Source organism: Parasteatoda tepidariorum, chromosome 8 (assembly GCF_043381705.1).
Source record: "Parasteatoda tepidariorum isolate YZ-2023 chromosome 8, CAS_Ptep_4.0, whole genome shotgun sequence".
NCBI lineage: Eukaryota > Metazoa > Arthropoda > Arachnida > Araneae > Theridiidae > Parasteatoda > Parasteatoda tepidariorum.
In genome coordinates, this window is record NC_092211.1 from 64,804,207 (window position 1) to 64,818,005 (window position 13,799).

A 13,799-nucleotide genomic window follows, 5' to 3' on the forward strand; every position below is an offset into this window, starting at 1 on the left:
ATAAACACATTAATTAAAAAAATTATCTTAGTAATAAGTACGATTCAATAATAAACAGCCCCCTTGACGTTTGAAGTATTGTTAAAGAATAAGAAAATTTTGACGTACAAGATTTTCTGAAATATTTTCGTTTTCTAATAGTTTATAGGCAAATAAATACCCTTTTTTAAAGATGATATTTTTCTGTGACTTTAAAGTAAATAATCTTTTTTATCATATAAAAATAATTCGATAAAAATTAAATCAATTGAATTAAAAATTAATTGAATTAAATGTGACTTTAAAGTAAAATAATATTTTTTATCATATGAATAATAATACGACAAAAATTATATCAAATGAAATAAACGTGTCTTTAAAGTAAAATAATATTTCTTATCATATGAATAATGTTCGTTCGTCGAATATGAATATTCGATGAAATTAAATCTATTGAATTAAATGTGTGTCCTTGTAAATATAAACTGTTTGAAAATAAATTATTTTGAAAAATAATGATTTGAAGTTTCAAATTCTTGATAAATATTTTTTTCTTTAAATTGTAGTATTGACTAAAATGAAAAAACATCGAGTACATTTAACCCTAAACCATTTTTTATTGAAATATATTTTCTAAAATATTTAAATTCTCTCCTTTTTCTTGATAGTTACTGAATATCAATTGTTTAAAAACATGCATTAGGGTTAACAAATTAGAACAATGGCAAGCAGCTTTTATCTTCATTTTGCCTCCACTTTTAACTTTTTTTCCTCGATGTTCTGATATTCTATCTTGCGTAATGTTTACTTTTAAAATAGAAGTGGTGGTTAAGCTATAAGCACATTGATTTCTTTATTCGTAAGAAAAATAAATATTAGTTCTGATAGTATGTAATATAAGTAATTCCTTAAAGAGCAAATTATTTTGATTACGAAAAAGAGGTTTAGAACTCTAAAATTGTCATGAAATAAGCAGAGATAATAGTCTGACAAACTCATCTGCATCGAATTACATTGTCACCCATATTCGTTTTTTATTCTTCATAAATAGAATGAATAGGACCAAATTCTTTATTGTCAAGACTCTTTGCCTGTCTTATTTTCTATGAGTGATTAATTTTAAGGTACTAAACTTAGTTCTTCGTAACCAGCAGATGTTTTTCTCATTTTTATCATAAATACGATAATAACTGCCATTGCTAGTACTGCAACAGTCAGAAATGTTATTGCTAGTCCCAGTTTTACTTTTTTCAAACCAGGCATTATAATATGTTGTAAATGTTCTGTTGTTACTTCAGAAGAAGTACTGGTAGGTGTGGTAAATGTTGAGGAATCGGACGAAGTTTCTTCTGTTACGGTAGTTGATTTATCAATGTAGGGTTCATGGCTTGATGCCGTCGTTTTAATATCCTTTGACGTAGTCTCAGATGTGATTACAGTCATGTCAGTATTGGAAACTAGCTCTTCTGTAGAAGTCGTACTTTTGGGAGAAATTACAGTTGAAGAGCTCAAATCTGTTGGTATAACAGTGTCTGTAGAGACTTTCGAAACTGGTGTAGCATCAGAAGAAGTAATTGTAGAAGCTTTTAAATCTGCTGGAGTAGTATCGGAAGTAGAAGCGCTTACAGAGACTTCTGAAACTACTGGTGTAGCATCAGAAGTAAGAATGTTTGTAGAGGCTTTCGAAACTGCTGGTGAAGCATCAGAAGAAGTAATTGTAGAAACTTTTAAATCTGCTGGTGTAGTATCAGAAGTAGAAGCGCTTACAGAGACTTCTGAAACTACTGATGTAGCATCAGAAGAAGAAGTGATTGTAACTTTTAAAACTGCTGGCGTAGTACTAAACTTTGAAACATTATCTAAAGTCGAATCAGAATTAGTACTCAAGAGGCTCGTTACAGTGCTTGAAATTTCATTTCCAGATGTATGAAAGATACTGACACCTGATACAAAACTTGAATCTGACTTATCACTTGAAGCATCAGTTGAAGAACTTGCATCATCTGATCTAGTTGCAGCATCCGATGTAGAGCTAATATCATTTATGCCGGTTAAGGCTTTCGATGTTGAACTTGCATCATTTGAGTTAGTTGAAATATCAGTCGAAGTTGAGGTACTTGTTTTCGCTGAAATACTTAAAACTTCTGTGTTTGAATGCTGCTTTTCCTCAGATGTTAAACTAAATTTATCAGTTGTTATGTTTGTCGTTAAGCTACCATCATCTAAACTAGAGAGTTTTATTGTATTTTTTAATTCATTTCCTGAAGAGGTAACTGATACGCTAACATCATCAGAAGGCGTTGATTGAGGGAGAGATGACGGAGATATTTCAGTTGAAGACTCATCTTTGAAGTCATCATGTGTATTAACTCCTTCTTCATCTACTGGTATGTATTCTGAATCCTTTCCATCTTGATCATCCTCGATACCTTTTTCAGATAGAACAGATGATCTTCCATTTGAATGGTTACGCTGAACTTCAGGATCACCTAAAAAAATCTAACATTAGACACAGAGAAAAAAGCATATCTGTTTCATGCCCTACAAGCCAAAAAAAAATTTCAACTAACACAGCTTTCAATTATTTAAGAAATGGTAAGGTAAAAACCAGTACACTTTAATAAACAGGGTTGTTCAAAAGGATGAACCCAATTTGATTCATTTGTATTTAAAGAAAATGTATTTAATAATTTTATTTAAAATTAGTTTGTATTAAATTGGATATGAACATTGACACATAAGAAGGAAAGAAAGGCTCAATGCTTTGTTATTTTTTTAAAGCAGAGCAATGCTTCCCTTCTTTGCTGCACGAAAAACACCTACTCGGTGACCAAACTCGTCCCACAAGCGAAAAAGTGTGTCTTATGTTACTGAGCGTTCTATAGCAGTGAGGTGGTTCCTCCGGTCGGCTATAGCAGTTATTAGTAAAGGTATTAGATTTAAACAGCCTTAATCTTACATAGCCTTACAAGAAAAAGACTTGTGGTGCTACGTCAAGAGATCTCGGAGCATTGGGACAGCTGAAACAGTTCTCGCAAATACCAAAACACAGAAAATTTAATGCGACTTATTCACAACTGATGGTGAAGCGATATATATCTGCCTATTTGTATATCCAACCACACTATAATTACCAAAGCAGATGTAAAAAAAGATTCTCTAATCTTACTTAGTATGTAGACTGCTCATATCCAATGTGTATTTTGGGAAAGATAAATTAATGAAATTGGGACAATTTTTTTTAGTAACACTAAATTTGGGAACATCACTATATAAATTTCCCGAAAGCAATTTACTTGCCTAAAATTTTTGTTTTTACTTTTGTTTTTACTTTCCCACTATTAAATTTATTAAAGCCAAAAAAAAAACATATTACGCGGTTGCTAACTCTCCCCAATTCTTTGGAAACTATTATCTTATATTTAAAGTAGTACTGAAACTTAAGTTTATATATTTTTTCCTTAATTGAAGGAAATTAATTAAAAATGACCACTTCATCCAAATATATATCAATAGCATTGCTAATCATGTTCTCATGGCTTTAAATGCGAGGTAATGAGTATGTCATAAAAGTAAAAAGTAGTAGAATTTCATTTCATTCATATTCAAATTTCCAGTAACTATTCATCTCCTGACTACCACTACGCATATGGCTATAAGTTTGGACCAAAATTCTTATGGGCATTTCATTTGTTTCATAAACTGAAATAAATAAATAAGAAATATTATACAAGTAGAAAATATCCAATTAATAGAAAATTATGCAAGTTTTAATTTATTTCCTTTTTTTAACTGTTGAGAAAATAATAGCATAAGTAAAGTGGTAGGTTGTAAAGCATAAACGGTATAATTGACTATATTCAAATTCTCAGCATGTCACCATCACTTATCTGACACTCAACACCTATTTGAGACAAAGACTATTTGAGGTTGTTGCGAATTATTTTTTCGAGTGGCAGCGAAAAGCAGAACTTTGTGAAACNACGACAATTTTACACTTTAACGGGCTGCAGATCGTTATTCTATGAAATAACTAGTTAAACCATGAAATACAAGATAATTTTACACTTTAACGGACGCGATCAGTTAGTTCATGGAATAACTAGGTATTCTATAAAATAACGGATTTTATACTTTAACGGTAACATATATATATATATATATATATATACATATATACACTCACGCATACTATACATATACACACTCACTTGGTACAGAAGTTGCATCTTTTATGGAACTTGATTCTCCACTTATTGTATTTTTGAACTCATTTTCTGAATTGGATACCGATGCATTAACATCATCACGTACATACACAAAATCGGAGAAATCTTCGACTACTTTTTCAGGTAGATCAGATGATCTCTCATTTGAATGGATGCTTTGAAATTTATCGGCCTCTGAAAAAGGTTGGTATTATTCACAATGCGAAAACATAGTAATGCTACATCATAGGCGTCGTTAGGGAGGGACAAGGGTATATGTAAATTTTTCAAATTCTAAATAATTAAAGTTCTCTAAAAGTCCACTTCAATATTTCAGACAAACAGAGAAAATTTTCCTCGCTTAAATTCATCGACTAAAATTCATTATTTATTAATTTATTTTCATTGATTTAAATTCATTAAAGGTAAAAACAGGAAAGAGATTAATCTTTTCAGAGATATTTATCAGATTTAAGATTCTTTTTTATGAGTGAAATTTATAGAATTAGTGTGATAGTGTAGTTAAATTTATCCCTCTGAAAAGTTGGATACATGTGAAGCCAATGTATCACATCCAAGAAACGAAAAGAAAATTCATTCTTGAAAAGTAAAAGAAAATAATTAAATTAAAATACAACTCATTGCTGTAATGCATTTTTAACTATCACTAAATTACGCTAACCAGTGTCCTGGGAAAACTGAAAAAACTCGAAAAACTTTTTTCTTAAATCATGTTCAAAAACTTTTCCGTTATAAAGCAGTTTTAACGCCGTACTGGAGATACTCTAATATGCTATTAGCGATGTTACAAAGCAGCTGTTAACACTAGAAAGACAGAAAATTAGTATATAGCTATATTGCCCAAAAGCAGTCAAAATGACTGGATTGTGAATGCTTAAATAAATTTGTTGAAAATTAATTTGTAATATTTTTTATATTATTTGCAGTTATATAGAAAGTTATTAGTAAATATTAGCAAAAAAAAATTATATGTTGTACAAAAAGTCACAAAATTCTAAGAAATTGCGTCATTATATACACCATTGTTTTTCTAATTGAAATTAAAAGCAGTCAAAATGACTTCCTTACGCAATCTAGCGTTAACGTCACTGCAGAACTACTCTAATATGCTACTGGCGATCTTAAAAAGCAGTTGTTAACGTCTCACTAGAACTACTCTAATGTGCTATTGGCGATGTTACATAGCAGTCGTTAACATCACACTAGAGCTACTCTGATAGGCTGTTGTCGATTATTTTTGTAAACCTTATAACAATCCATAAAAGTCTTATGAATGAAAATTTTGATTACGTTGTATCAACCAATGAAAATCATTGCAATGTTCAAACGTATCTTCGTATCACGTGATGTGAATATTAATAAATCTGGAAAAATCCAAATATTTTTGGTAGTCATCAGCATAAAAGCTACGATGGTATTTACCTGCAAATTATGTATTTATCCCTCACCGGCATTTATGCGTAATTATTTAATTATTTGTCAGCCCTTCTGAATATTATTCTCTGGTGTTGTTACATTTTTAATTTTCTTTATTATGTATTCAAATTTGAAGGCTTGAAACTAAAAGTCATGCTTCTGTATTATAGTATAATTCATGTGATATAGCTCTACATTTTAAGGTAAACAGAATTTAGTTCTCATTTAAATTATTAAGGAGTAAATTTATTTTAATAAATAGTTTTGTTTTTAGTTATACTTGATAAATGTTATGCAAATGGTGTTAAGTCAATATGTACAATTAAAATAATAAGTGCTTAAAGGTTCAAAGAAATCCTAGGAATTGGCTTTCGCACACTTAGAAAAAAATGTGGTTAAAACTACCAAAATATGGTAAAATTTACCGTGATTCTAACTCTTTGGAAACACAAAAAAACTCGGTATTTTTTACCGGAGCGCTTTGGTAATGATTTTAGTCTAATTATCAATAAAATATAGTTTTATAATATGCGATAAAATTTTAATTAATACAACAATTTTAATTAATCACAATTTAAAGAAACATTTTTTTCAATTTTATTTTTTGAAGGTTAAATGATAAATTACTGAATGAAAAAATTATTTATTAACTAATAGATTTTTTCATAAAACAGTCGCTATTAAATTCTTCATTTTTATACTTAGTTTACCTTCATATTAAGAAATATTAACAAATATTAAGAGCAAACAAAAAAATGACTCACTATTGGGACTTGCTTTTATTCATTTGTTTAAACTTTGAATTTTAAATTTCCAAAGAAAAAAGGATCAACTTGTTACTATAATGGTAGATTTTTATATAAAAACGCTCAATGGGAAACAGGAACAAGAAAAAATATGAATCATGATTTCTTAAAAACTGTCTTTTATATGTTTGTTGAAATGTTAAAATATTAATTACTAAATAAGAAAGGATTCCTTACAATAATCGTAGATTTTTACATTAAATAGCGTCGACATATATTCGTTGGTACTAAATATAGTTTATTTTTCCCATTATAAAATGTCAATAGATACTGTGAACAACCAATATCATTGATAACAATTTTACTGAAATGCTTCTTTTTTTCAGTTCCTTAACATTAAATTCTAAATCTATATATATATGAAAATGAATGCCTGTCAGCTTGCCTTTTATAAACTCCTAAGCCATCCGACCGAGAGAGATGAAATTTGGTATACTGATAGTTCGAAGCACGGAGAAGGACACAGTTGACACTAGAATATTCTACTACTAACCGTTCGAAAGAGATGAGCGAAAAACGAAATGAAATTTTCGGATTGGTTAAGCGCGTTAGCCAACGTCCTTAATTAAACTACAGACAATTCCGTTTTTTTTTTCTTCCAAATACTTTAAAGATAACATCAATGATATTTGCTATCTTTCACATCTGTTTGATAAAAGAAAGAGTTTATTGCAAGTTTTTTAATATTCATTTATCTTTTAATTTGCTATATCAGGTAAATTCAATGAACATCGTTTACGTAGTAGCATGGGAAAAATACGTCACTAAATTAGTATTTCTAATTTTATCTGAAACCACGTGATTATTTTGGTTATACTAATTCCTTACTTTATAATTATATAATTATAGTGTATAATTATAAAGTAACTTTTATAAGTACTTTTATAATTATAGTACAATATATTAGTATTTTTATAATTATAGTATAAAATGCTTCTATAAAAGTAAATAGTAATTGAAATGGAAAAAAAATATAAAAAAGCAAAAAGTTGTGGTCACTTTATTACGATCACTGGCTACCCATTGGCCAAATGCTTTTCCTTTCTGGATTGACTGCGTTAAATGCCACAATATTTCAAATCATGAATTGCAAAAACTGTCTTAATTGGTCGTCGAATTGGTTTTCGAATCCTGCCTATGTACGTGTTTCAAGAAGTTAAAAAATACTTTTCCTTTTTCAGTATTCATATTTATATTGAAATCACCGCCAAACCAATAATTATAAGTTAATAATAAAAGAATATAAATATGCTTCAAATCATTATTATGTAAATACATTAAAAATTTCTGCTAATGAAAATAAAAATTAAAACATCAGCGGTTGCCATAGCAACGCATGCAATAAAGACGCATGCGCACTGTTTACTATTACTCTTGAACTCAGTTGAAAAGTGTGATGACGTCCAAATAAGTTGCGCACGCCGTCAAACCCAAAACAAAATCCATTTTGTCAATGGGTAATAGTTATATACTGAAATGCAAAATTAATGGAAAAGTGGTACTAATTAGTTTAGGAGAAACGTAAAACTTCGCCATACAATTATTAACGCCAATGATGCTTAATTAACTTAGTTATTAGATGCATATTGAAATAAAAGCAATAAGCTATGTTCTAAAAAACATAATTAATGGAGCAAAGGTGTAGAGGAATTCGTGCAGCAGAACCGTCAACCGTTTTTATTGATGCTAATAGCTTAGCCAATAAAAGCTTAATTAATGTTAGTAATGTGTATTAACTAAATTTAAAAAAATAACCTGTGTACCAAAAAACAAAGTTAGTGGAAAAAATAAACTTATTCGTTTCGGGGAACCGTAGAAAATTGCCTTATAATTATTGACACCAATGCATAATTAATTTTGGTACGACATATTAATTAAAATTAAAATAATAAGCTATGTGCCAAAAAGCAAACTTATTTATGATATTATGGTGCAGTTTTAAAAAGAAGTCTCCGTCGGATTTTCCGTAGTTTTAGAAAATATATTCCCAGTGGTAGAGATAGAGTATTAATATTTTTATGAATTAGAATCAAAAGAAATTTTTTCCACCACTACTTTTTAAATAGTATATTAAAGATCTGATAGGGAATGTTCATGCTCTAAAGTTCTTATCAAGATCTAATAAGAATTCTATTTAGTTTTAAAATTTCGGCTTAAGTTTGTTGCCACTTATGAATGCATTTCACAAATAACTCAAATGTTGAAGGGTTATGTAATTGGTACCGATATACTGATGTAGGTACAAAGTATTTTATTGATGTATTTGGTAATTATTAAAATAGCACCAATACTGAGCAGTTTTAATACTGATACTGACAGAATAAGTGTCTTACTACCCCTTTGAAAGTGATATATACCGGTGGAAATTATCCGATAGTGGTAAATTTTGACTATCATGAGTTTCTTGCGAGCAATAGCATCATGCCAAGTGATGCTGAATACTGTTAATCTCTATTTTAAAAAATGCTTAATTTAATAACGCAAAGCCACCGAGAAGGGTAACAAATAATAATAAGTAAAAAAATAATTGAAGTTATTTTAGCTTAATTAATTGCGTCAGTATATTCCTTTCAGTTTTAAGCATGATATCGTAGTGTTGTTCAGTAATGATTCATTGCTCTTTTATTTACTTTTTATTCGTCCCGGACGAAAAACTGATATTTAACTAGTTTTTTAATAAAAGAAGGATTTATTCACATGTATAATAATGTTTTTTCACATAATGTTGTGTCACTATGTGCCGTTAGTGCCACCAATTCGTGATTGAATTATATACTTTAGTTTTTTTATTATGAAATATCAACGTCTAGATTTCTTATCATGAAATATCAACGTCTAGTTTTCTTATTAGTAAATATCAAATGTAAAGGAAGTATTATGAACAAACATAACTATGGATCACAATTTTCGAGAAGCTTTCTTTCATTTAATTGCTAAAAAATTGTACTTTAAATAATTATATGAAAAACAAAAAGGATTTATTTGTAACTCTTATAGCAGATTTTCAAGCAGCATCACAACTTTGTTATTAACATATGTTACTGTGAATGATCGAAATCAAGAGAATGTGACTTTCTCCAGTGAATGTCAACAATCACATAGTCGCTTTGGTGAATGTCCGAAATATTTGTTATATCCGATTTAACATTAATTTATTTGTAGATATTATAATATTTATTTGATATTTTAATATCAGTTGAGAATAGATTAGGAGAAACATTAGTGTTCGGAGTACCCGTTAAAGGCATACTGGACAGTTGCACTTAACCTTGAAACACATTGATGTAGGGCAGTGTTTCCCAAACATATGACTTTTGTGTACCCTTTCTAAATTTTTTCGCAACGCTGTGTACCACTAATAAAAAAATGAATGTATTTTTTTAAAAATATGTTTGTTTTTCTTTTTTGGTACAAAGTTGTATTAATAAGTTTATTTCAGAGATGTCAACTTGCTCCGGACACAAATAAATATTTTCGAGTGGTAATTTATTAATTATGATTCTTGGTTTAATAAATTCAATTTATCAGATTTTTATTCACCACTATTTCTAAATAATTAGTAGTTTTATATATTCACCACTTTATTATAGTTAAGTCATGTTAAACCTTTTAAAAAGTTATCAAAGTTAGTAAACTATATGCAAATTTTAATTTGTAGTTATTTATCGTTTGTTAAGTTAATCAGGTGTGTCCGGAGCAGTTGGCTTCTCTGTTATTTGTATCAGTGAGAAGGATGATATTGTTTTTGCTGTGATAAAAAAATTTGCACAAAAGTTAAAAATCATAACTGGCTGTTATTGACACCACTAATTATTAACTATTAACCCCTTAACGATCGGTTAATTTTCAAGAAAACGGTCATAAAAGTGCCTATTTTCCTGGCTTCTGTATTTGTATTACGTATTTGATTAGTGCTGCAACTAGTTTAAAATAAACTAACTATCTACAATTACCTTAAAATATTTTGGTACTGCCATCACGTGTGTGAAATGGGAAATAAAAGGTTTCCGGGCAAAAGAAATGAATTAGTTTTATTCTTATTGGCGCGTTACTACTGAACACTCCAGCCCGTCTATATCACGGGAGCGAAAAATAGCGGGTGAAAATTCACCCCGTCATTTTCACGGGAGCGAGAAGGAAGGGGTTAACTCAGCAAAAAATAACTAATACAAAAATACGTAATTGTAAATTTTCATGGCTAGATTTGCTTTTAAGGTATCCTTCCGTACACGTTGAAAAAGTGAATTTTAGCCTAAAATGACAATTTTTTTTTTTAATATTACGAATTTCCGTTTATTCTAGTTTTCAAAATAGTTTAAATTTTAACTGTGCGTCAATTAAAACAAAAGTTATGATTAAAAGAATATTAGTCAATGACTAAAAAATGAAACCGGAAATAGCATTCCGAAACCGGAAGTGGGACAAAAACAGTTATATTTATCTTTATTTTGGGATAATTATCTTTCTTTGACTTAAATAATTATTATTTTAATGTTGCTAGAAATGAACCTCTCAATTTATCATTTATATTAGTAGCTTTAATGGCATTATTTGGAAATTTGTCCCTAAGGAGGTGTTCGTTGAATTGCAAANAGCCCGTCAATATCACGGGAGCGAAAAATAGCGGGTGAAAACTCACCCCGTCATTTTCACGGGAGCGAGAAGGAAGGGGTTAACTCAGCAAAAAATAACTAATAAAAAAATACGTAATTGTAAATTTTCATGGCTAGATTTGCTTTTAAATAAAAAAATTTGAAATTTTCGTTTGTTGTAAGATATTTCGTATAAGAACGCGTATCTCCGCTAAACTGTTCCCGTAGCCCTAGGGGTACGCGTACCACATTTTGGAAAACACTGATGTAGGGTATACCCGGCAAATGTATACCGGGCAGTGGCACTGAACCTTTAAAACATATTAATGTCGTGCATACCGGGCAAATGTATAACGGGCAGTGGCACTTAACTAGATCTTGTATATATTTCGGACATTCACCAAAACGACTGTGTGATTGTCAACATTCACCGGTGAAAGTCAACAACCACCAATTTCGGTCATTCACAGTAACATGCGTACTCAAAAGAGTAACAAATATTTAAAGTAATATTATATTTGAACTTACCGGAAACCACGACGACAAACAAAGCACATGCAACGAACACGAAAACAAAATTCGCCATCTTGATAGACACAAATAAAAATAGACAGTAGATTTCACAAAAATTACTGCAAGTGAAATATTTCAAGTAATTTGAGAAGAGAGCGTTGCTATGGCAGCCGATAATTTTTTGCTGATTAGAATGATAACTATCGGTTTTTTATTCCGGAAAAAAACCTTCTATCACGCAACACATAATTGAATTTTAGAAACATATTTTTTCTTCTTGAAATCACGACTAAACAAGTTGTGAAAAAGGAAAACGAAACGATGACTTTCACCTAATATTATCTTTAATTGTTTTAAAACCATTGAATAAATCGTCTATAAAAAATACATTAATAGAAGACATTTTGAAAAGTTTAGTACTTTATTTGTGTTTAGTGTTGTTGTTGGTATTAATTGGTCCATGAAAATATTAATTAATGACGAAAAAAGTCAATATATCAGAGCAGCCCACCCGTAAATTCTAGCCTTCCTTTATAATTTAAGTGATAATTAAATAATAATTAAATAGTAAATTCTTTTCAGTTTCGCTAGCAACTGAAAAGAATTTACTATTTAATTGCTATTTAATTATCACTAAAAAACACCACAGTGTAAAAAATTCCGGATCAAATTACAGTATAAAGTACCGGCACTTTGGGCTCATCATCCGTAAAATCCATTTTTACCGTAAAATATTATACCGTAATTTTTGCAGTAATATTCATTTCATTAGAGTGATTTCATTATAATTTTTACTGTAAAAATTACAGTATATCAGATTTTTTCTTCCGTAACATGTTCAAGTAAGAATTTTACGGTAAGAAGTACCGTCACCCAGAGTGCCAGTGCTTTTTACCATAATTTGATCTGGAATTTTTCACACATTATGCTGATGAAGTCTTTTACGCACAGAGTACAAGAAAGAGAAGAACACCCTGAATAACTTTGCTTTTAATGATTATATTATGACGTACTTGGACTCTATCTCAATGGTTCGAAGGCCTAATCTTGTAGTACTAATTAATTAGGGCAGACGATATTAGGCACAAAAGCGTGCTTTCTCTGAATAAACAAGCCTTTTTTTTCAACGACGGATTCGGATTTCTGATACTCAAAACATAGGGGGTAGCCACAATCTGTAAAAAATGGTCCCCATAGTTTAATCAGTAGAGAGGTCCAAAGTTTGGACCCTTTAATGTTAATTTTACTTTTTGCATATTTCATAACATCTCGGGAACTTTTTAAGCGAACTGAAGAATTTTTGCACACATTTATAAAATTCGTTTATCCAACGATACTTCTATGCGAAAATTAACTTTTAGTAAATATTTATTATTTTATTTAATAATAGTCGAAAATAATTTGAATTGTAAAGTATACAATTTTTTGCATAATTTTAAATAAGGCAATTTTAAACGGCAAAATACAAAATTTGAACGGAAATCGAATTTCAAGGAAGTCGTATTTTCAAAATTCAATTTCTCAGGAATTGCTTTTCGCTCAAATTTCGTATTTTGCCATTTAAAATTGCATTCTTTAAAATAAGGTAAAAAATTGTATACTTTTAAATTCAAATTATTTTTGTCTATTATTAGATAAAATTATAAAAAATAATAAATATTTACTGAAAGTTAAATGTTGCACAACTTCAATGGTACATTAATGTCTAAAGTGTAGAAATTAGTTCTGTTTTCTGGAGGACAAACTCTGAATTACACTTCACTAATCAAGAATAAAGACCTACCAAATTAGCACGTTGTTGTTTATTAATTCAAGGCTTCTGTGTAAATAAGTTTGTTTTACTTTGTCAACTCTATAGTGTAAGAGTTTATAATTCACAAACTAATAATCTAAACTTTATTTTTTTTATTCCATCATACTGCTTGTGCATTTTTCTACTCATATTCTCAATTTCAAATTCCTTAACCTTATAGTTTTTGAGCAAGAAAGCAAAATGAATCGTCAGGCAAAAAGGTGAGGAAGAAGGCACATGAAAGTCCAATACCTTTCGATCGAATCGCAATTTCGAAGAAAAAAAACTTGAGTTGAGTTTATTAATTTAAATAATCCTTTATGAAGTTCAAATTTCAACTCTATGGACGTGACCTGAAAAGCGGACCACATAGTATTTTTTACTATTAGTTTAGCATAGTCTTTTACATGATAAACATGACTCTTTCTACTACAAGTTTAGCAATAACTCTCTAGCTTGTTATTAAATGTTA

At 29.6% G+C, this 13,799-nt stretch overlaps 1 protein-coding gene across 1 annotated transcript; it reads right to left on the reverse strand.

The window, feature by feature from the left end:
- Nucleotides 1-525: 525 nt before the first annotated feature.
- Nucleotides 526-11,711, reverse strand: LOC107437997 (serine-rich adhesin for platelets). Its single transcript, XM_016050185.3, has 3 exons — nucleotides 11,551-11,711; nucleotides 4,191-4,382; nucleotides 526-2,468 (listed from the first exon to the last, which is right to left on the reverse strand). The coding sequence occupies exons 1-3, from the start codon at nucleotides 11,606-11,608 to the stop codon at nucleotides 1,099-1,101; spliced, it is 1,620 nt and encodes a 539-aa protein (XP_015905671.2). The 5' UTR covers nucleotides 11,609-11,711; the 3' UTR covers nucleotides 526-1,098.
- Nucleotides 11,712-13,799: the final 2,088 nt, after the last annotated feature.